The sequence below is a fragment of the Mus pahari genome, chromosome 4, assembly GCF_900095145.1.
Source record: "Mus pahari chromosome 4, PAHARI_EIJ_v1.1, whole genome shotgun sequence".
Lineage (NCBI taxonomy): Eukaryota > Metazoa > Chordata > Mammalia > Rodentia > Muridae > Mus > Mus pahari.
Genome location: NC_034593.1, coordinates 76,274,660 through 76,298,352, shown reverse-complemented (window position 1 = coordinate 76,298,352; position 23,693 = coordinate 76,274,660). Strand labels below are relative to the sequence as shown.

General features: G+C 42.8%; 1 protein-coding gene across 5 annotated transcripts in view; it reads left to right on the top strand.

Moving 5' to 3' along the window:
* Window positions 1-23,693, top strand: part of Fam160a1 (family with sequence similarity 160 member A1) — a 224,331-nt gene that overhangs the window by 158,342 nt on the left and 42,296 nt on the right. For all 5 annotated transcript variants that reach the window (XM_029537207.1, XM_021196553.2, XM_029537205.1 and 2 more), the window contains 2 exons: window positions 2,927-3,085; window positions 4,993-5,079. In XM_029537207.1, the coding sequence (XP_029393067.1) occupies window positions 2,927-3,085; window positions 4,993-5,079 (246 nt within the window). The remainder of the gene's footprint in view (window positions 1-2,926; window positions 3,086-4,992; window positions 5,080-23,693) is intronic.

Sequence of the window (23,693 nt, the reverse complement as noted above, 5' to 3'; positions counted from 1 at the left end):
TATGCAGTGCCTTTTATTTTGCAGAATATTTTTTCTCACATTCTTTTTGCCACTCTGAGGAAGAGAATGGCCATTGACTAGCCCTATCTTCTGGTGGCAGGAACGTGGTGGGGACACCCGCCCTCCCAGCTGTCAGTTCTGCATGGGGTGTGTCTTCAGTCTGGGCAGGTTTCCTCCTGTTCACAACTTAGTCATGTCCTTTTAGAATACTCACTTAAAAAGTGAATATTAGGTATGTATTATTTTTAATTACTGTCACTGGTGTATGTAATTTGAAAATTAATGTTGCTGTAATTATATTGATATACTGAATAGTTATTCCCAGCTTTTTAGTCAGACAAATTAAGCTTGTCTTTATGAATTCATCTTCAGAGCCTCAAAGTGGCTAAGAAACCAGGAGAACACAGAATTAAAGTCTTTGTTCTGTGGTTAATTTAGCATGAGTTAGCAAATGTAATTGATTTTTAAAATGTAGCATCAAGATTAGACTTCTCTTCTAGGGGACTTTTGGCCTCCATATGCTTTGCCAGAGGTTTCTGATTTATAATAGACAACTCATTTGGGTCACATTCAAAACTAGTATTAAAGTGATTTGTAGCGGTATGTTGACAAGGAATTAAATACTTTAAATAGAAGATATTTTCCTTGGGGACCACAGATGCCCTGATTTTTAAAAAGATAAAGGATCACTCTTGCTTACAGTTTTGTTTCCTATACTTAGCACCTGACCTGAAATTAAGTAGTCAGGCTTTGTTTTTTTTATTAGTTAATTAATATATGGTTGGATGAAGGTTTCTAGGAAACAGAACAAAGATCTATCTATCTATCTATCTATCTATCTATCTATTATCTATCTATCTTTGTCTCTAGTGTTGCTATGGTCCATATTGTATAGTCTTTTATTGTATAGTGTGGGCTCCTGTACCACCTTAGCTCCTATCAGTTTCTCTGATGGCTTCCTCTTATTTCTTTGTGCTAAGACCTATCATGTCTTATCATTGAATTCATTGTGTTAGTCTTGGAAGATCACATTAAAGACTCAATATACCAGACTCTAGCACTCTCTTCAGCAGTCTAGACAGCACTTCTGAAACCAGTTCCCATATTTCGCCCCCTACCCTCAAGTTTGAGTGAAGCACCTTTGTTTATCAACAGCATTCTAATTTTCTTATCATACGTTTTAGATGTTTCTAACACTATTGTAATTCCTTGTTTGTCTTTTGATGGACTGGGAGATCAATGGAGTGTGTCACTATGTCTTTTCTGGGCCTGACTCAGAATACCTTCTTGAATGTTTTCATCCATTTGATGGATGGGTGGATGGATGGATGGATTCGGGGTCTGTGCTAGAATGGTGTCTTTTGGAGCTGACTTATTTTTCTTTCATCCTTTAATTTCATATGTCTCTATTTTGTATCTGCCTGTAAGTGTACATGTGTGGGCATGAAAATGCCGTGGTGTGGAAGTCAGACAACAATTTGCTGAAAAGAATTTTCTCCCTTCATCATGTGGGTCCTGGGAATTCATCTCAGGTATAAGGCACCCTTACCTCTGTGCCATCTTTCCGGCCTTATAGATGGCTTCTTGTGTATAGTCCATGCTAGTCTATACATTTGCTAAGTCAGTGTCTCTGAGATGCTGCATAACTAGCATCCCTTCCCAAGTGGGAAGCCCCACGCCCTGTGAAATTTACTGCTTCTGCAATCCTCTGTTCTGTAAGTGCTCAACATGAAGTATGATCTTTTTCCATACTTATCTTTTAAAGATATATATATATATATAATATCTTATATTATATATTATTTATGCTACATGTTATATAACACATGTAACATATTAATTATAATATCTAACATATTATATTAATTATATCATATTATATTACATAAATATATAGATATATAAAATATGAACATAAACAACATGTACTAACATATAAACATAATTGCATGTTATATATGATATATGTATGTGTGTATATATATGTATATACATAATACATACATGCATACATATTTACTTATTTTACATCTCAACGTCAGTTTTCTCTCCCTTCTTTCCTCCCAGGCTCTTCCCACTCACCTCCCTGAATACTTGAAGTTCTTCACCTCACTGGTCCCACCCAAATATTGTCAGTATAGTTTTTAGAGCTGGGTACAAAGGTGACAAGTAAATTTCAAGTTCTGGCTTTAAACCAGCTGTCTTGGTGAGGCCATCCTCATCCACACTCATGAGAGATTCTACTGGCATGGCACATCATCACCTTTGTCTGGACCTTCATCATATAGCTCAGTGGCCGTCATCCACACCCCCTTCTTTCTTTTGTTAAATTGTTTGTGATGGTTGAAGGAAATAATATATGTGAAAGTTTTCTAACACGTAGACTGCTAGTAAGTTTCAGTCAGAACCTTTAACATGCAGACAATCTTTCTCATAAAACTACTCAGCATCCTTGTGTGTAAGTAGGGACCTCCTGCATCGTGGGCTGCCTCCATGGACTAGAATTTGCACTGGAATTCTCTCTATTGGCACTCACCAAATTGTCCTGTACGGTATTTCTAACCAGTTTGTCCTGTCCCTGATCTTCTTTGTGCTTTGTCTTCTCACTTGCTGTGCACCCAGCTCATCCTGGTGTCTGGCATAAAAGATGAGTCACTCACACCAACCTCTTGACTAAAATAGCTAAGTAGCCCTGCATTTGCCTTGCTGTCTGCTGGGTTAGCCTTCCTAGTTCACCCACGGGTTTAACCTGTCCTCGCTAGTTGCTACCTCCTCACATTAATAATCCCTTGCTGCTCAGAGTTTGGTCTTTGGGCCGAACCATAGGCATCCTTATGACTGTGAGCTTCAGATGAGATGACTTTGGTTTCTTTCTTTCTTTCTTTTTTTTTTTTTTTGTTTGTTTGTTTGTTTGTTTCCGAATCAGGTGCTTGCAACGGGACTCAGTGGCCTGTACTCTTCGCTGCCCACAAAGCTGGAAGAGAAAGGTGAGGACTGGCACTGCCTTCTGAAGGACGACTGGCTCCTGCTACCTGCCCTCGTGCAGTTCATGAACTCGCTGGAGTTCTGTAACGCAGTCATCCAGGTACTGCAGCCCAGAGGCCATCTTGGGCTAGCTTCCGCCAAAGCACAAGCCTTGCAGGGTGTGGGGGTGGGGATTAGTGTGTATAAGCACCCTTCACTATTCCAATTTCTTCAAAATTAACCCTTTGCTAATTTTGAGAAGTGCTTATAGAATAGTGATGCTCTGCTTGAATCCCATGGAGTATCCTGAAATGAGTGAAAACATTTGGTAGGCTTCTGAAAAGTTCCAATTGAGAACAAATGAAAAGAGTTTATTTTCTCTATAAAAAGTGTTATTCTGTTTTGATTATCCACTTACCCATCAAAAATAAGTTCAGTAGCTGGCTCATTAAATAGATATTTTTAGGCTGCTTAAGTACTCCAAATTATAACACTTTTACTTCAAGGTCTTCCTGGGAGCTTACAAAGGAAAACACTTTATTTTGCTTAATGGTGCACACTACATAAAGAATATTGTTATCCCAATTGAATTTGGAAGAAGTTAACAATCTTCTTAGCTACACAAATTAAATTTGCTTTGAAATTGGCTCGCTTTAGGGGGAAAAACAGCCACTGAACTCTTGTGTATCTGGCTTTTTGATTAGATTTTTTTTTATCTTCAAATTTCTTGTTACTGTTTTCAATAAAAATCCAATTTTATATATGTTTAAGGGTATACTAAGTTTTCATCAAAATTTTCTTCTATGTAGCATAAATACTACCTTTATATTGGATTTATTAAGAAATCAGGTTTGTTTTATGCTGATTTTTTTTTTTTTAGAGTAAAAAATGTTACTTATAATCTGTTTATCTGCCAAATAAAGAAACAGCTTCTGGAGGAAAGTGGAGGGAAGTTACTTTAGTTCCCATCTCATTTTTATTGCCAAGTCAAAGGAAGTTTTATTTGTATTTAAGATAAATGGATTACATTTTAAATTATTTTCCCTTTAATATTATAGTCTATCAACATTTTCTGCAGAAATGTATGGAAATAAAAATGATGGAACTACTATTAGCTCCTCTTCAGCTCTACAGAGACTTAGTAATTTAAACAGCCAGCCTGACTTCCTAGAAATTGCCTTTTACTTTATGTTTGATTCTCTCTCTCTCTCTCTCTCTCTCTCTCTCTCTCTCTCTCTCTCTCTCACACACACACACACACACACACACACACACACACACAACACACACACACACACACACACACACACACACATTAAAGCTGCTTCTTTGGGCATGGTGAAGAACAAGGACATTATATCTTTATTTGAAATTAAAGGCAACCATTATTTTAAACCATTTAAATAATGTTTTAGGGTTAGGGAACCCCCGAAAGTATAAAATACATTAGTCAAGGTTTGTCCATGTTACTTATATTTTGAAAACCAATTTTGGGAAGTAACACACCAGCAGTGTTTCCTGCTTTTGAACAACTGTCCACCTTTTATGAGGATATTTTACAGACCCTTTCTTCCCTAAATATCAGAAAGATCAGAAAATGTATCTTCAGAGTTCTCTGTTAGAAAAGTAAGTGTATTTACTTATTCTTTTCTATAGTTACACTCTTTTTGAAAAGGTAGTTACAGGTAGATATGGAGTCTAGAAGGAGTTAAGGGGCAAAAATTATACTTTATAATTTATTCATTTTTAACTTATAAATATTTATGCATACTCAGTCTATTCATTGTCTGTCTTGTTCAAGTCAACTTTAAAATTAACATCTTTTTTATAGCTGGAAGTATAATTTTAGCTGTTTATACTGTAATAGATATTTATTTTTAAATCACATCATTGTGTGGTCTGAAGAATTACTTTACAAGTGGAGCTTTGCCCAAATGTAGGGTTTCTTTTTGAATGTAAGATGAAGACAGAATTGTTTGGTTTTGAGGCACCATAGAAAGTGAGTCCTGTTATCTGCTTCTGCCTCAGGTGGCTCACCCCTTGATCCGCACTCAGCTCGTCGGCTACATTTACAACGGATTTTTGGTACCAGTATTGGCTCCTGCCCTCCATAAGGTCAGTGATTGGCTAAGGTCATCTGTCTGTTCATAGTATGAGGGAGACAGAGCAAAGAAAACACTGTATAATTGAGTCAGCAGTGGATATAGCCTTATTTTTCTTCTTGTTCCACCCAAAGTTCTTAGTTGTCTCAAGCATGGGGCTTAAAAATATCCATAGTGTAAGTTAGATGGGATCCATTTGGGAGAATGGAGTGTCAAGTTAGACAGTCTACAAGAGAGGTGATGCGTGGTCTTTGACTCTGGGATCGACTTCAGTTCCTGAGTGGGGCTGCTGTGAACATTCTGTTAAGCTGTCCTGTGAGGTGCGTATTTCATCGAGTGTGTGTGAGGATAGGGAGGGCAGAGGTAGTGCTGGGTCCACAGCTTTACCATCTTCTTAATAGAACATGGTTTTCTATTATAACAATTTTGCGACAGCAAAAATTAAAGTGAAGCCATGTTAAGGTTTCACCAAAGGTTGGCTGTCTCATTAGCAACACTCTGAAGGCCTATGACTCTCATTTCATATTTAATAAACCAACAGATATCTTTTCCATTGTGAGTCATTATGAGATACCCACAGATCTAGAATCCTAAGTTTAAAGAGTCTTTTTTCCTGGTTGGGAGAGAAGCAAGAATTAATTCATAATGTGTCTTGGACAAAATGCCCTTCTTTCTTTATGTTTAAATTACATTTTATGTGTTCTTATTTTATAAAATTAAAAACCCTGGATTGTAGCAGCGCTGAAGGGTTGCAGTATGTGCTTCGGGAAGTCTGGCAGAGCAGCCAGGCTCAGTGGGACCAGTGCTCTCTTGCTGTTTAGTGTTCTTTTTGTTCAGTGGATACATTTTGTGAAACAAACTTGTACATAGTTTCCTCAAGTTACTTTAGTGTTTTATAGATGCGGAGAGACCAAGTCTGTGGAATTAAAACTGTCTTGGGAAGTGCAGGGCATATGATTAGAGAACTCACACTGTCTGCGTTTCTATGCTGTCCTTCTGTTGGCCGGTATTCTGCTGTTCAGGATGTGTCTCTGAGTCTGTATGGGGAAGAACTCTTCTTTTCAGTGGAATCCAGTGGAACTACTGAAAGTATTAGCTGTGATTACAGCCTCCCGTGTGTAGTCTTTCTTCCTGGTTTATTCCCTAATTATCCCTCACTCACCTGCCGAAACTAAGTAATGCTATTTATCACTATTGTATTCTCCACAGTATTTTGTTATTATAATTGATTAATATACTTTAATGTTATAGATGCTGATGGAAATTCTTTTCGCATATTAATGGGGTATCAAGTGAAGTTTTGGTACACATACAGATTAATGTAATGTTAAGGTCAAGTTAAACATATTTATCTTCCCAAACACTTACTAGTTCTTCATGGTGAAAACTCTCCTTGGAACTTTCTAATAGTGTAGCACATCCTGTCATCTGTAGACACCCTGCTGTGTGCTGGACCAGCAGAGCATCTTGCTGTGATCTCTTTGTGGCTTACTTAGCACAGTGAGTTAGTTCTATAACTGAGCTAGGCTCACAGAGCCATTGTGAAGAGCACTCTACCTGGCTTCTTCACAGCACTTAGGAACGACTGAGGAACTGAGGTCACGCATGTTCAACATCCAAATCCACAGCGCCTTCTGAGGGTAACGCTCCTGTATGTTTTATTCTCTGGGATATGTCCATGGCTGAGTATGGACATCTCCTTAGACTTAAGAAGTATGAAAAACCAAACCAACCAAACAACCAACCAACCAACCAACTGAAGAGCAGCACACAATAGAATGTTTAGGAATGAATGTGCCAGCAGAACACTGACAGTTGTCACCTTTTCAGACAGTGCTTTATAAGGGAGTGATTTTAGACATCACCTGACTCCATTCTTAGTTATGCCCGTAACTTAAAATTGGAGATTTTAAAGCCATTTATACATTTTTATTTTAAAAAGTCCATATAGTATAGAATACATGAGATGAAAAGTGGATGTTACTGTATTAGATTTTAATTTGTAATTCCCTAATTAAGGTTCTTTAATTTTTATCTGTTAATGACATGACAGTTCTCCAGATATTTCCATTTAGTGTCCAGAGAGGCCAAAGACTGATTGTTCTCTACTTTATTTTTCTTACATTCTCCATTTTTTATGTTTGTTTCTGTTTTTAACATGGATAATTGCAAGGGTTAGGGACAACCTGCCCTTCACCTCTGGCGCTCTCAGTGCTAGCTGACAGGCGTCTGTCCTAGACCCTAGAGTAGCAGATCAGGGACAGACACTCAGAGCAGGTCAGAGCTGGATGCATCTTGAGAGGCTCCCAATGGGCTCAGGCCTGCTATAGAAATTCCTTTTGTATTTTGCAAACTTCAGATCTGCTTCCCTGGCAGAAGGGCCTTAGTCAGTCTTCTAAATAAAATTCCTTTCTTTGTGCACTCTCTCACCTAAATCACGCATAACTTTTTAGTTACCTGCCATCCCCATAGGCAGCTTATAAAGGTGAGCTCATTCTCTCTGCCTCATACATAATACAAATAAATTCATGCTTAATTAAAATTTCTCCACATTACGATCAATATATTTCAGCAGCATTTCTTAACCAGAGATTAAGCATTGCAAAGCCTAATGAAGGGACCGGGGAGATGGCTCAATGAATGAAGTGCCTTCCATTTAAGGATGCAGGTCTGAGTTGGATCCCCACAAATCCACATTGTAAAGCCAGGCTTGGTAGTTTGTATCTTGACTCCCCATGCTGCGGGGAAAGGTGGGGCTGCGGCAGGTGGATCTTGGGAGTGTTTTGGCCAGCTATCCTTTAGTGACAACATCTGCATCAGGGAGTAAAGGAAGAGAGGGAGGAAAGACATTTGACATTGACCCCTGGCTTATACGCATGGATGTACACACCACCACCTACTCTAATAAGTAACACAACAGATGCACACCACATCCCACGTGCATGCACACTACATTCCACGTGCATGCACACTCACAACCTATGAGTAGGAAAAGTGGCGCAGGGTGTGTAGGCTGATGGTGGGCATCCCCACAGTTGCTCCTCGCGGCTGCTGCTGGGCCGGACTCTGCACTCACAAGCTTGCGCTCATGCTCTCTTCATCAACACTGAGGCGTGGCCATTTATTCCTCAGGGTTAGTGCAAGGCTCACGAGGTTCTTTTTAAAGCCTGCAGGACTTTCTTCTACAGTCATGTGCAAGCAGAACACATGGGGAAAGTTCTGGGCCCCATGAACGCAGACTTGCTGAGCGTGTATGAGGCCTTGGGTTCAGTCTCTAGCATGAGTAATAAAGGTGACTCAGAAAGCCCTGAACTTATTTTATCAATTCATTTGACAAACCATCCAACCTTGATGAGTGCATTTGGTGTCTGGTCTTGCCTGAGCTATCTCAAGGTTGTTGATTTTTAACCTACTTGTGTTAGTATTTGTATGCTCTGTGGAGAAGATATTAATATACATAGTTTAGGGTGCTAGCACAGACCTTTTGAGGATTTTATATAAGAACACAGCAGATAAATATATCATTCTTCTAAAAGTTTTAAATCCCTAAATACGTACAGCCTCCAGAATTTGGAATAAGAGATGGGAAGCCCACTTTGGACATTTTGGGAAAGAGTTGATTTTTACAGATAGGTTGAACATGCTTTTGTAAAAGTCATATTAAAGAAAATGTTATTGAGAGGCATAGTAAGCAAATAAATTCAGCTGCAGATATGTCTATAGTCATTCCAGCTGGTTGGTTCTTTTATACTTCAGATCAAAGGGTACGTTGTCTACTTCTCATGGGTCTGCCTGGTTAATATTCAAAGCTGAGCCCTCATTGGTTAGTTGCACTAGCCTGCCTTCTCAGAGAAGCAGAAGCAAAGGAAGGATTAAACAAACAGGGACTGTACTTCAAGGAGCAAGGCAAGAAGGCACTTAGGGATCAGGTTGACAAAAGTGTCAACCCCGGAGCTTACATCACCTGTCACAGTGTCAGAGGGAGAGATGTGGAGCTTTTATCTGGAAGTGACACATGTCTTTCCATTCCTATTTCATCCTGTGAAGGTAAGCATGGCCTCAGGTCACAGCACCCTCAGAGGGAAGTGTCCTTCTGCGGTTTTATCAGAAGAGATGTTTAGGATGTGAATATTTGCCCTAGTGACTGCCATTCATATGTCAGGGTCCCAGTAGGAACAGATGGTCCTCAGATGGGGCTGTCAGGCGAACTGAGGAGCTAAAGAGGTTTTGAGAGGGCGACATTTCAGTGCTTTGGTGCTGTGTCAGAAACCATGCTTAGAGCTGGACTTACAGCAGCCATTGGTTGTTAGTGTGAGTCACCACCTGCACAGTGGGACAGTCCGGCTCTAGGGCATGGGCCCCAACTGAGATCATTACTGTGACCAGGACCTGAGCATTTGGGGCTGCCTGAGCATCTCTCTCCCCTGTGCCTCTTCCTTTCTATACAGGTATAGCTGGGGCTTCTCCCAGGGAGGCAGCCTCGGCTATTCGGGTTTCTGTATTAGTCAAGGTCTCAGGACTCCAGAGCATGGAGGTTCTGAAGCCTCCAAGAGTGCATGGTAGAAGTGGCCAGTGTCTTAAGGACCTGGGACAGAGTCACTCTCATTGTTCACACATCACAGAGCTGGATACAGAGCCTGTCTCTTGATTCAAGAGCATAAGGGAATCTATGGCAAGTTCACCATGACCATAACACTGAGGTCTTTCTTTCTCTCCTCCACCCTCTCTGTCTCTCTGTCTCTGTCTGTCTCTGTCTGTCTCTGTCTGTCTCTGTCTGTCTCTGTCTCTGTCTCTGTCTCTCTCTCTCTCTCTCTCTCTCTCTCTCTCTNCTCTGTGTGTGTGTGTGTGTGTGTGTGTGTGTGTGTGTGTGTGTAAAGAGTCAGGGGCAAGGGGCTGTGTAGAAAGTGCCAGCTATAGGAGCTGTGGACTTCAGCCTGAAGCAAGCAACTCCTAGAAACATCTACCAGTCTCCTGCTAGAATCATACTGGCTAAACCCATGTGGTAACCAAACATTCCTGAGAACAGAGGACATGGTGCCCACACAGACCCACAGGGCTATGGGACTGGATCTGAAGGTAAATACAGATTCGTGTGAGTCTCCAGCACTCCCAGCTCCCAGCATCAGCATCTGAGAGCCTTCCTCAGGAGGCAGCTGGCACTGGGCAGTGAGTCAGAAGACCTGTACTCTGGTCCTGGCTCTTTCTGCTGTGTGGCCATGTGCCAAGCCTGTAAACTTTCTGAGTCCGTATCCCCTGCTGTACAGTGAGAACAGCAACACCTTTCTCTGCCCTTGTACAATTTGCAGATGGAGGATAGCATTTGCACATCTTGAGATGCACACAGATAACATGCCATGGCTATTCTGGGAGAAGGCCTGCCATCTCACGTGCAGTGGGAGCATAATCCTGCTTGTTCAGAAGCAGTTGGGGAGCACGGACAGGTGAGGCACTCTGTACTTCACAGCCAGAGGAAGTGAAACCCTTTCATCTCTATGAAGTTTATAATCTGGGACCTGGGAGGTGACAGGCTAACCACAGGCTTAGAGCAGGAGGGGGAAGATAAATGCTGTTACAGAGAGAAGCAGGAACAGGTGTAGGCAGACACAAGGTATGGCTAAGAAAAGAAGCTATGTAGTCATATTTTTTTGCAGCCTATTCTACTATGCGTTCAACCTCTCCTCTTACCCAGAGAGAAGTTATTAGGATATGGGGGAAGTGAACCTGTTTAGCAGTAGTTCTTTGAGGAGAGGTTTTTTTTTTTTTTTTTTTTTTTTTTTTTTTTTTTTTTTTTTTTTTTGCCAGTGGTTCAGTCTGTAGCAAATACCAAATACAAGTCAGCAGGTGCAGTCCAGTCCTCGGTAGGCAGACACCATGCAGGAACCAGCAGCTTCAGTTCAGTCCTTTTGGCAAGCAGACAACACACAAACCAGCAGCTGTAGTTCAATCCTCAAGAAACCTTGAGGCTCATCAACCAGCCCAAACAAGTGAAGTTGTCTGACTGACTGTCACCAGTCTGGAATCTCTGCCCAGGTGTAGTACTGGGGTCCTGTGTTAGCAGGAGAATGGTAGGTAGGCAGTGTGCCTTAGAAGACAAAGCTGACTTCGAAGCTTATCCTGGTCTCCAGCAGGATTAGAAAAGGGATTGGTAGGGAGTGTGGGTGGGAAAGGATTGTCCAAATAACACCCTGGCTCACTTGCAGGATTTCCAGAAGTGACTTAGGATACTTTTTGTTTTGGAGGTTGCTATGGGTGGGTTCTTCACAGGCTTTTAGGAAATAGCAGAAGAAACTTGTGACTGTCTCTGTTCAGGGGAGCTGTAGACCTTGAGGAGTGTGTGCTATGGTAGGCAGTGATGGCAAGGAAGTCTGTCACATGTGTCCTTTCTGCATGCAGCTCCCAGGCCTTAGCCATGGAAACTCTGATCTCAAAGCCTGTGCCTTTGGTTTTGCCAATGAGCAGCCAGCTATATTTCATTTCCTATAAGTGCGCTTGGAAAACAGAAAAGATCTACTAGGAAAAAAAATCCCACCATCTTCTGTGTGCTGAAACTATGCTGGAACAATATACACGGGGAGAATTAATTTCAGACATTTCCTTAAGGGCATGTGTGTTGGCTTTCTATAAGCTACCGTGGAACCCATTTGTTTTACAATCTTGCCTTCCAAACACACACATACATATTCATGATCTGCATCCTACAAGCTCAATAATTCATGGCTTATTGACTTAAGTTGATGGATGGCAGTTTTGGGGTGATTGAAAAGAAAAGATGGAAATTTCAAGAGGCTGGGCATAGCCCCAAGGGAGTTGCCCACTCAACCAATAATGTGCTGTGTAGGTGGGGTGGGACAAGGACTTTTGTACAGCCCAGTTTGTCTTTCCTGGCTCAGCATACTCTCGACCTTTATGCCCAGTGGAAGTTGTGACTGGAGACTCTTTAAACAATTAAATAACATCTTCAGATCGTCATCATTATGAGATATTAATGGGCTGTGGTTGGGTGCTGAGCTTACAGGAGGAGCAGCCCGATGTGTGTCTAAGGAGGAGAGAACAGAGTGGCCGTGGCCTCAGCACCATCCATCTTTGCCACCCCCCCCACACACACACACCATGTCTCCTGGTCTGGAAGGTAGAAGAGGGGGCTCAAGGTAGAGGATGGAAGGCAGGTTCCCTGCTTGCAGAGGGCTCAGGGTGGAGGAGGGTAGACAGGTCCCCTGCTTGCTCTTCTGTATGTCTGGATGTGGAGCATGCCTGTGCTATGAGTCCTCCTGCTGTCATCTCTGCCACTTCTGGATGGAAAGCACTTTGACATTTCCTGTCTGGTTTCCAATGACATTGGGGAATTTCACTGGGAAAAAAAAAAAAACAGCCTTCTGGTACAGAATTGAAAGAAAGGAGTCCAAGCGCGGAGTTGGAAGCAGCTCTGCCCACCCCATACCACCAGTGACTCAAGCATCAGTGTAGCATGTTGGCTGTGGACGCCCAGGATTTTTTTTTTTTTTTTAAATTGTAGTGGTTCTCTGCTCTGACTTTTATGCCTTCCCTTGAGTTAATTGGTTACCAAATGAGACTCTGGCTCTGCAGTGAAACACACTGAAAGTTTTAGTGTCGTGGTTTTGCTGCTTTTTTACATTTTATAGTTTTATGCATCTCAGTGATTTGCTTTATAAAATCCAGTGTCTGTATTAGTGACTGTGGCTTTTAATTACTAAAGGCTCCTGAATATTGTCTTATTTTTGCTAGTTACTTACCTGTTTTCCTATTGTAATGTTAAGGTCTAGCGCTTTGTAATTCCCCTGGCTTCCCTTCTTACTGGAGTGAAGATTCTGTCCCGAGAGTTAAATTGCCTGCCCACAGTGGCCTCTAGTATGGTGTGAGGCAAAGGCACAAAGGCAGACCTAGAAGCAACCCAAGGAAACAAACTTATCCTTTGAAGACGTTACTACTGTTGTCTCAGAACTAGCTTCTGGGCTAGCTCTGGCTAGCTCCAGAACAGGCAGGTGTCTCCTATATTGTCATCTGGAAGCAGGGGACACTGTAAGCTGTGGGTGGCTGAGTGTGACAGGCCAGCTTACAGTATCTGTGGCCATGGCCTAGTTAGGTTGTATCACGTCCGTGTGCTGTGACTAAGGAGCCATAGGTAAGGAGGCTGGCTCGGCTGCTGGCTTGGGTTCTTTTCCCGTTACTGGGATAAAATACTCGGACATAAACAGCTTGAAGAAGGAAGGGCTGATTTGAGCTTACACTTCCAGGGTGTGGCACATGGCCATGCGGAAGTCATGGTAAGAGCTTGAGACTAGGTACATGGCATGCACAGTGAAGACAGCAGAGAGGTGAGCACGTGCTATGTCCAGCTCACCTGCTCCACTTTACCCAGTCCAGAGTCCCTTGCCCAAGGAGCCGTCCCAGCTCTAACTAATGCAGTTCTTCCCACATTAATGAACATATTCAGGATAATCCGTCACAGGCACACCCAGGCCTATCGTCCTAGTGATTGTAGGTTCTGCTAAGTTGACAATTAACAGTACCATCCCAGTGCCAGTGTGAGGGGAGGACTCCGAATGGTTGCTCAGTCTTAAACAGTCTGAAAGTGGAGGGGCTAGTGTAAAGATTACCAAGGCTGGTCAGTGATTGCAGGCGGGTAAGATGATTAAAGGGCTCCAAGGAATTCATTGTCAGCAAGATAGCCACAGATAGACCAAATAATCTGAAAATCCAAATAACCAAAAAATCCCACTATCTGAGTAGACCTAGAAGAGCTGACTGCCAAATACAAGAGGCTTTGACTTGGGAATACCTGATTTATTAATTGAAAACTATGAATATGTATTATCTAATGCAGTCATTTAGGATATTATATTCAGGTCATAGAGTTTGTAGAAACGATGTAGAGTCACATAAAAATGTACCTCAAAATGGTTTTGGGGTCAGTGAGACCTTGTTTTGCAATCTGGCCCCTGGCTGCTTTCATCAGCTCTGTGACTGTGGCATGTCCTTACTCATGTGTTTATAAAAATGACACACGCCTCCTTGGGATTTTGTGAAGAATAAATAAATATTATATTTGAAGTAATTCTATTGTCACTGACACTCAGCACTAAGTGCATACCACCTGTTATTAATCATGAAGGTAACCAACCAACTCTTTAACATAAGACATTGTCATGTGCTGTGGTATTGCCACCGGGTAACTCTTGCCCCATCTCAGCCAGTATGACAGTTTGAGTTTACACAGGATACTTCATATTTCTTACAACCCTTTTAGTTGGTGGAGAGCTTTAGCTTCCCCCTTCCCCTGGCTCCTGTGAGACATGGCATCAACTCAGCTGCCCTACGTTTGCAGCTCTGTTTATTCTGTTTCTCAGTCGCAGGTATTCTCAGACAAAAAGTTACATTGGGTCTCTTGAATGAAAACTCTCAATCTTTGGGGGCTCTGATTTGACAGGAGAGAAGAAGCCTGAGAGTTTGAACCCCAGCCACCACCTAGGCTCTCCAAGGGCCACACCTGCAAGAGCACTGAATCACCTCCATGTGCCTTTTGGGCTGCCTGTGGGTAGATGTCAGGTTTTGAAGCCTGTAGGGGTGCTCATTGTTGGCAGCACTGTTCCCTAACTGAGACCCTGCACTGTGGAGGATGGAGCTGAGCATCCATCACTCCCTGCCTTCTGATTGTGGGTGTGGCATGAGCACTGCTTTAAGCTCCTTTTGCCTTGACTTCTTCGACCTGATAAATGGTACTTTGGCTATGAGCCAGAATAAACCCTCCTCCCACAAGCTGCTTTTGTTAGTATCTTACCACTGTGATGAGAGACGATGAGACAGTAACCGAGCCATCAGGCTTCAGTCTGATGTGGAACCTCCAGGGGTTTTTAACTCACTGACAGATCTAGTTTTGTCATTTCTAACCCTACCCCACATATTCCCCAAGATTATGGAGAACATCAAACAATAATGACAGTGATTTGAGAAATGAATTATGAGAATGGGTAAGGGCTCATGTCAATATTCTGCTTCATGTGAGGACACAGTACTACTACACTACTACTACTACTATTACTACTACTACTTGAAGGTGTGTAGTAAAAGCTGATGGTTGGCCCCATAAAGGTGTTTCTTCTCCAATGTGTACATCGTGTTGGACTGAGAGAGGTCCTTTCCACTGTTGAGGGTGGTGACAAGTTCCACTACTTACTGTGAAACATCAACTCTGTTCTGCTGTGTGATGCTGTTTAGGTCTGTGGGCAGTGTTATCAGTACCAGGGACATTCCTCTTAAATGTAGATGACATCATCTAAGGATGACAGTGCTAGTAGTCAGTGATGTCACATGTATCAAAGAATACAATTGGGTTTGACCCTTTCCACCACAGACCCTTTCCCACCAGACTGCTGTGGTGCTGAGGGGAGGGGAAATGTATGCTTCTCTAATGTGATGTCATAATAAAAGGCACTGGCAGACTTCAGTTGTCACGATCACTGCTCTTCCCCCCCCCCCCCCCCCCGTCTGAGTTTTCAGGCGATTGTGTACAAAGATGATGCACACAGATGTCCAGACCCACATCCACACACAGGCTTCCCATTAGCAATATATAGAAAAACTTAACAGTCCATTCTGTATCCTCCATTAACACTTGTGAGCCAGATGTGAAACATATAGAAATGATTTATGTTTATTGGGGAAGCCTCTGGGAATATGTAAATGATGGTAATAGGAGCTGTTGGAACATTTGCTTCTTTTCCAAAAAAAGAAAATCTTGTAATTAATAGCTAAGGTCTTGTTGCTGAGTTTCCAGACTAATTAAGTACCATATTGTTGAGTATCATTTAGTCACGACAACTCCATCTAAGGCCCATGCTACATCCTCAGCTGAGACAGGTATATTACTCAGGGACTGGAAGCTTTCTACTCATCTTTTTGTTTACCAAGTGATGGTGAACTAATTCAATTATTGTCATTTGTGACCATAGGCTCAATGGTGGTGTCAGCATGGACGAACTTTGTGTCTGAGAGGCATCCTCGTCCCTATAATGCTTTGTCTAATGATGAGCTTAACATGAATAAATAAAACTGTCCAAAATAAATAGAATTAAGATAAGAGAGTAAAGAGGCAGGCAAATTTGTTTATACAGGTGATTGAAATTCAATGTGAGATGATAACTCTTTAATTGTGCAAATCCAAAAGGAAGCCAGATTTAAGACAGGCATTTCTTTAGCAATGTAAGGGAAGATACAAATTTTACAGAGAGAAGGAAAAAGATTATTTGCAGTATTACTGAAGAAGCAGTGATGTTGAAGAATCGTGTTTGGAACATGTTCTCTACATGTAGAAATGGATTTGTTTAAGGTGAGCCTTACTGCCCTGGGTTTGAAGTGACTGTAAAATACCAAGTTAAAGGCAGTGGGTAGCATGCCGTTGCCATGGTTGTTTGTCAGAATATAAACAATCTGAATGAAGTCTGTGATATTTACATTTATGTCAAATGCTTTAATGTAACCGTAGATTATATAAATCGTAGATCTCTACTCCCCAAACCCCGAATGCTGTGAATCCACAGACTGAATTTTGGATGAGTGATTCTCAATGTACAGTAGGTTTAACTGCCCAGATTCTTTCTGTGTGTGAGAACCCAGGAGGTTAGAACTCTGGAGTCCAGTAGATTTCCATTTCCTAGAGGAACAGTGTGGCACAACTCCTGTTTGTCTCTTGTCTTCATCATTTAGCTATGTGGTTGCCCAGTGCTGGGTGCCTAGGTATTCTGGGAGTATTTTGTAGTAAATGAATTAGTAAGAGCTCAGTTTTTAAACTTATTACAGAGTCCTCAACAAATTGTTGAGGCAGGAGGATTGCAAGTTCAAGGCTAGCCTGGGTCACAGAGTGAATTCGAAGCCAGCTTGGACAGCATAGTGAGGGCCTGTCACAAAGCAGTAAGTAAACTATAACTCAGCAGTAGAGCTTGCTAAGCATGTGTGATGCACGGCTTTCATTCTCAGTACTACAAAACAGAGAAACAATGTGTATGGACTTCAGGGCTCGTCCTTGTGCTTAAAGTCTTATCAGATCTGATGAATTAAATTGGACAATAAATTAGAAATAGAATCGTAACGTGTTATGAACACTTGCAGAACTTGGTAGTGGACATAATTCTATAGATTATGTGTTCCTTATTTCTCAATCAAAGGCATTGAAGACCTGAGAAGTGAGTTGACTTGGCCATGTTTACACAGATATTACTGACCAATCTGAACCAAACTCAACTTCCCAGTGCTATCTCTCTCCTTGTATTAGCTTTATTTCATTTTATTTTTTAAGTAGATCTTAGATCTATGAGTCCTTCTATGACATAAGTTTAGCTTCTGAGTTCCCGAAGCAGAATTTAGAGAAAACTTTCCTTCCTTTTGTTAACCACAAGATAGATTTCTTTGGAGAACAGATCCTTTTCTTATCCGGGCTCTGGCACGATGCAGGTTGTTGCTTGGGTACACCAATATAATTTTTTAAAGTCCCTTTCTCTGAAAGGAGGGTTTGCGCCACCTAGTGGCTTGAAGAAGAGGCTCTTGGGGTGAAGGTGTTGGTGGCCCTCCCCTAAAGAGAAGAAAAGAACCCTATTTTAGTTCATGAATCTCCAGCCTCCCCTTTATTTGTGTCCTGGAAGTGGCGCTCATAGCCAGGATGCCCACTGGGTCACTTTGTGCCCCACAGTGCCCAGCACTGCTTATGCTGTGTGGTAGGGAAGAGGTGAGGCCAGAGGAACTATGGCAGCCCCGAGTGCCACTGTCCCCTCTAGAGGTTTTCAGTCATTGATTCAACACTTCCATAATGGGCCTTCTCAGCATTGTTGGGAATCAATTAAGTCTTGTTCTTCCCAGGAATCCCCCTATGGCTCTTTTGGACAATTGCTCCGGGTTGTACAGTATTCTAGTTTTCGGAAGCTTCCAAATTGCACCTTTTGTTGTCCTTCAGTCAAGATAGTCTTTTCTCGACCTCTGGGGAGGATTTGTTAGAGTGGCTGGTGGTAGGAGGCAGTCTCCATCTACAGGACACTTGAAGATGGGATGGCCAGCACAGGGCCAGTTCTCAGCACTGACTTTCCCTGTGATTGGGGGGTGCCTTTCAGCCCCTAGCACTGGAGTTTTCCTTGAAAAGAATGCTTGGTCATCTTTATAGTAAGAGTTACAGCTCAGCAAAATTCAGACTTCTAAAGCTCTCCATTCACCTACCAGGAGAAGTATCTTCCCTGGTATGGCAGTGTGTGAGAGGTGTTAGAAACTTGAAGGTCAGGTGGGCCATGTGGCATTATAGTGGTGCAGGTGACAATCAGAATCCTGAGGACAGTGGCCTAGCAGGGACGCTCTCCCAGCAGAAGGCTAGTCTCATAGACAGGCCGAGTTAACTGGGGCAGATGGGTCCTAAGCGAGGTGTCTTTCAGGAGATTCAAAGATAAATTGAGCCTGAGAGCCAGCACTGAGTTGTTACCCAGGTGTCTAGGGTGAAAGCCTGGGCTCTGCTAGCCCCAAGTTCATCTCAGTCCCCGTTCCCAGTGTGCTAATTAAGGAGAACAATTCTGAATGGCTACATGGGGGGTGGGGTTCAGTGTCCCCAAGTTAGGGTGTCAACATGAGGTTTAGGTTTAAATAGAAGGCAAGGGCTTAACGAAATGGAGTAGCATTGGTTGAGGTATGGTCCCCATCTTTAGTCTCTGCTTCCTGTAGATTCTGTTCTGATATCCTACAGTACTTTGTTAGGTTGCTAAGCTGTTAATGCTGAGGTGCAACCTTGCTTCCTAATTAATCAGCCTCCTCTAGACTGCCCTTGGAAGCTGTGTTCTTCCTGGAGTTTAAGGTAATGCAAGAGGAAAGGTTAGGGACAATTACTTATCTCTGTGATGTCCACTGGAACACAACACGAATTGAAGACAGAGATGCTAGGCTCTTATCCTGTCTGCAGTTACCCCATGGGACAAAGTGAGTGAGGAGTCAGTGTCTGCTGCCAAAATCAGGTTCTAAGTGCCAGTTTCAGTATGGTGACCTTGAAAATGGGTTCTGAATCTTTGGAGTCCAAATGAAGTCTGGTGGCCTCTTAGGCTTTTAAATCACGTATACATTGGAGATCCCTCTGGGAGGGCTGAAGGCAGGGTTGTGCTGCTGTGAGCACGCTACTTTCGAATAGGGCATTCCAAGTTTACTTCCATGAGAGGTGCTTCTGGAGTAGGTTCCGAGTCCGACCTAGGTCTGAGGGATGAGTGTGAGGGCCAAAGATGTCTGTCTGCGTGTGGTCGTGGAGGGTGTTGTTAAAGTTGTCCTCATCTGAGAGTGCTCGGTTGATACTGTTGATCTATTCCAGTGACTGCAGGGATGCAGGTGTTTTACAAAGAAGCATTTGTTCTTTCTGTTGGTTTAATATTGACTCTCACCGTCACTGTGGATTCCAAAGGAAGTAGCTCCAACCAGTTCTCGGGAGAAGTTTCTGGAGTAGGGGCCTGGCATGACACTTGGGGCTGTTTTCTTTGGCCTAAGGAGAAGAAATACTAATCTGCGTTGGCTAGAGGGGGCCTGAGGAATGGTGAGAGGGTGGGGAGGCATGAGTCCTTTGGAGTGCAGTAACGTGCACCTTTCTCACAGAGGATCTTGTCCACCTACCTGGTCCAAGCAGTTGATACAAAGGCTCAGGTCTGAAGAATTTCAGAAGAATGCCTATAATGTTGCCCTGTAATGTTCTCGAGTAATAAAAAGAACATGGAACATTGGCTTGAATCTGCTTTCTTCCATTTCTTGTGTATTTTTTGGGGGGGGATAATTTTTTGAGTCTCAGTTTTCCTATTAATTATCTTAAAAGACCAAGGAGAATTGGTCCCAATAATGTGTGTCAAGTACCTAACATGATGTTGACAAAGAGCTAGGACTCTGTGAACAGTAGTCATTTGGGGAGCTATCACAAATCATATGCAATTAATGAAGATTATAATTAACAATGACATTCCTTTCTTCTTTTGGAAATAGCAGCTTCATAGCCCGTGTGTAGTTGTTGTCTAGTGAGGGTGACAAAGAGGTGTTGATAGAGATCTACCAGAAAAGGTGTTCTGAGGATGTTCCTCCCCTCAGAGTGAGCATGTGACCATCCACAGTTCCCTCACTTGCAGTCACTTGAATTGTACTCTCAGCACTGTGACAGAGGGCTTGAGAAAACAGCCCAAGTAGAGAAGGATTCATGTTGTCTTCACAGTTTTAGTCCATGCTCACACAGCCCCATTGATTCTTGGCCCTTGCTGAGGTAGAACACCTTGTTGGGAAGCATATGGCTAAGGGAGAGAAACAGAGATGTGGGGAAGGAGTGTGGACAGCAAGCAGCATCCGAGAATAAGATATACCCCCAGGGTCTGGAGAAATATCTCAATGGTTCAGAGTATTTCAACCCAGGTCTGGTTCCCAGTACCCACATGGCAGTTCACAGGAACCTGTAACTCTAGTTCCGGGACACCAGGCACGCACATGGTAAACATAATGTGTGGGCAAAACAGACATAAGTAAATAAATAATTTTAAAAGGTATACCTTTCATGCCTCTGATGACCTACCTCCTCCATCCAGCCCTGCTCCCAGTAGCCCACTCACCTATGAATGTCTTAATGGATTAACTCATTGAGATGAATGTCATTGGTGAAGTTAGGTGCCCACATGATCCAGTTACCTCTCAAACATGCCATCAGCTGGGATATCAACACAGAGCCTGCAGGGGACATTTTATATTAAACTACATTGCTCCCTAGGAGAACTAATTTTACTGTTCACTCAATTTGTACACATTCAGCTGCTAATTCAGAGGATATGGAATATAGATTTCTATTTAAACCATGAGAGAAATATGACTTTTAGTGTTTATTTTGACATGGCATATACCTGGTGCCATGGGATCGGGGTGGGCACATTTAGCATCCATGAACGTTATGGCTGAGAAGCCAGCAGGGGTGACTAAAGGTGGTGAGGGCCCCAGTACAACACCCATCCATTTTGGGTTCAGCATACACTCACTGTTGCGACTGCCTGGGTGCTATCGTGAGTTTGTCTTGCTGCTGTCATTTGCCATGATTTAGCGGTATATGGAGGACAGTGCCACTTCTCTGATGCACTCAGCCTGACAGTAAAAAGCATCTGCATGAATCAGTATAACAGAGCCAAAGCAGCCTGAAATTAAGTTCTAGAAAAGTCCATATAATCTGAGTTCTGAGTTTTCCTTACCTGTGTTCTAAGAAAATGAGAAATAGAAAAGATCAGTTAGGCAGGTGGATTACCAAATAGCTTCTTCATTACCTGTAACCCTCGCGCTGGAGAATAGGGCTTCTTCTAGATGGTATTTCCTAATGTTGGACCCCAGAATTAGATAAGCCGTAGAAGCTGTGGTAGGAGGAACACAGAAGAATGTGTGCTTCCTGCCAGGAGACTGACTTCTGGAAAAGAGGGGCAGGGGTGGCCTCAGCTTCTTATCATTTCCTGGGGAGAAAGGCTGGAAGGGGCAGCCAGAAACAGGAGATCAGGATTTAGAGAAACATTGGGGCTTCACTGTCCTGTGCCCAGTCTTCAAAAGTCTCATCTCCCATAGATCTAACAAGCTTATAAGTAGCAACTGACATTTAAAAAAAAATGGCTAGTATTTGTTTCCCCATTTCCAAAGAGCGTGCCCTGCTACCTACAGAAGGCAATTTGGACCCCTTTGTCTGGCTTTGCAGACTGCTCTAACCTGTGCCATCCAGCCTGTCACCCTCTGCAGTCTGTTCTTGTTCCCATATTCCTGCTGGGCTGTCCCTTTTACTTCCTGCCTGTCCACCCAGAGTGTATTTATTTAAGTCCCAGAACAAGCTCCACACTGAGACAAGCTTTACAGTTGAGTACAAATTGATTTCTCTCATCTCTAAACCACCTCTGAGCAGTCGTGTGCAATCAAGGGCCCAGGCTCAGCACTTCTGCCATTGTATGGGCCTTGTCGGCCAGGGCGTAAGGACCTGCACACATGTTTTGTTCTGCTGTGTATCTTTAGCTGCTTCTCTATATGCAGTTCATGCAATCAATCCACAATTGGCAGAGTAAATGTACCAGGACAACGGTGGGAATCCTCACTGCACCGACTCTGTGTTTCTTTTGCTAGGAAGTAAGACACCCGAGACACAGAATTCACGGTAGCTCTGAGTTTCAAGCCACCAACAGTCGAAGAACGCCAGGATTTTAGAACCAAGGCCACGGTCCTCTAGGTCAACATCAGTGTCTTACTGCTGAGAATGGTTGAGAGAGGAGCAAGGCTTCTTTCTGGTTGTAGGCCATCGGTCAGATATATGGCCTTAGATTCGCCATCAAAGGGTTAGGAGGTGGCTCTATGTGTGCATTAAATGGTCCAGTGAGCCTTTCAAAGTATGTTTCTGTTATCTTACAGAGCCATACAGCTTACAGTTTTGTACTGTTCTATGGAAGAAGGTACTTCATGGATGCTTCTGCCACACCTCACTGCCATCCCTCTTGTATTGTGTGTGTGAATCCACTGTGGAGGATTCAGGGGTGTGTAAGCTTGTGCTATACCTGTAGCTATGGAGACAACAAAAAGTATCTTGGCTTGGCCGCAGACACTAAGCGTTAGAATGCAAATGTCTTCTCACTGCAGGCCATTTCACACTACCGCAGGGTGCTCTCAGCTACCCTAAATTGTTACCCACAGTCCCCGAGAGAGAGAATCTCAGCTAAGAAAGCAAGCTCATTTGTATTCTCTGATCGGTAAAGATCAAGGGCAGTTACCATAGTACTTAGTCACTAGAGCGAGCCATTACAAACCAGGTTCCTCAGGAGGACAGCAGCTTGGATGGGGCCTGGGAGAGGAGCAGCTCTGTGCCGGGATGAACCAATACCATGGCTGGGATGAGATGGAGGAGGATAGCTGGCTAGCCAGCTCCTGGTACCCATGTGCTGGGGGAAGGCATCTTCACTTGTGTGGTGTGGTGTGGTGTGGAGTACAGTGCAGTATAGTGTTTGTAATGAGTGTGATGTTGTGCTATGTAATGTAGTTTTGTGTTCTGTACTGTGACATTTGGTTATCCCTGTTACTTTCTTTCCATTAAATTTAAAACTTTTTTTTTTTTTTTTTAGAATTCCCATTAAGAAGTTAAATGTTAGTGTTGATTTTTGTTTGTTAGTAGTAAAGTCAGTAGAGAAGGTTATACAGATACAAATGTTCTAAACAGAGTCATCATGCTAATGAGTTATAAAGTCAGCTTGATAGGTCACGGTTAGCATTTAAAACAGAATCACATAATAAATATCAGGCTGCACCCCGTGCTCAGCCCTGGTGAGCGCCGTGCGCTGTTCCATGTGCATTTTATGGTGAGTCAGGGTGTAATCAATCTTGGAGGGACTGCTGTCATGCGTCTGAGGATTATTTGGAGGTGGGGTCGTGGCAGTCATTCCGCTGCTGCTTTATTATAATCTGTCAGTGTTGGCTGCCCTTCTCTTATTATGAAACACTCATTTTATTAATTATCTCAGCACATTTATTTTGAGTACCCAGTTATATGCCAGGCACTGCCCTAAATGCTGGGGAGGAGATCTCTGTTAACATTTACAATGCAAATCATCTTAGTTTCAGAGCAACCCC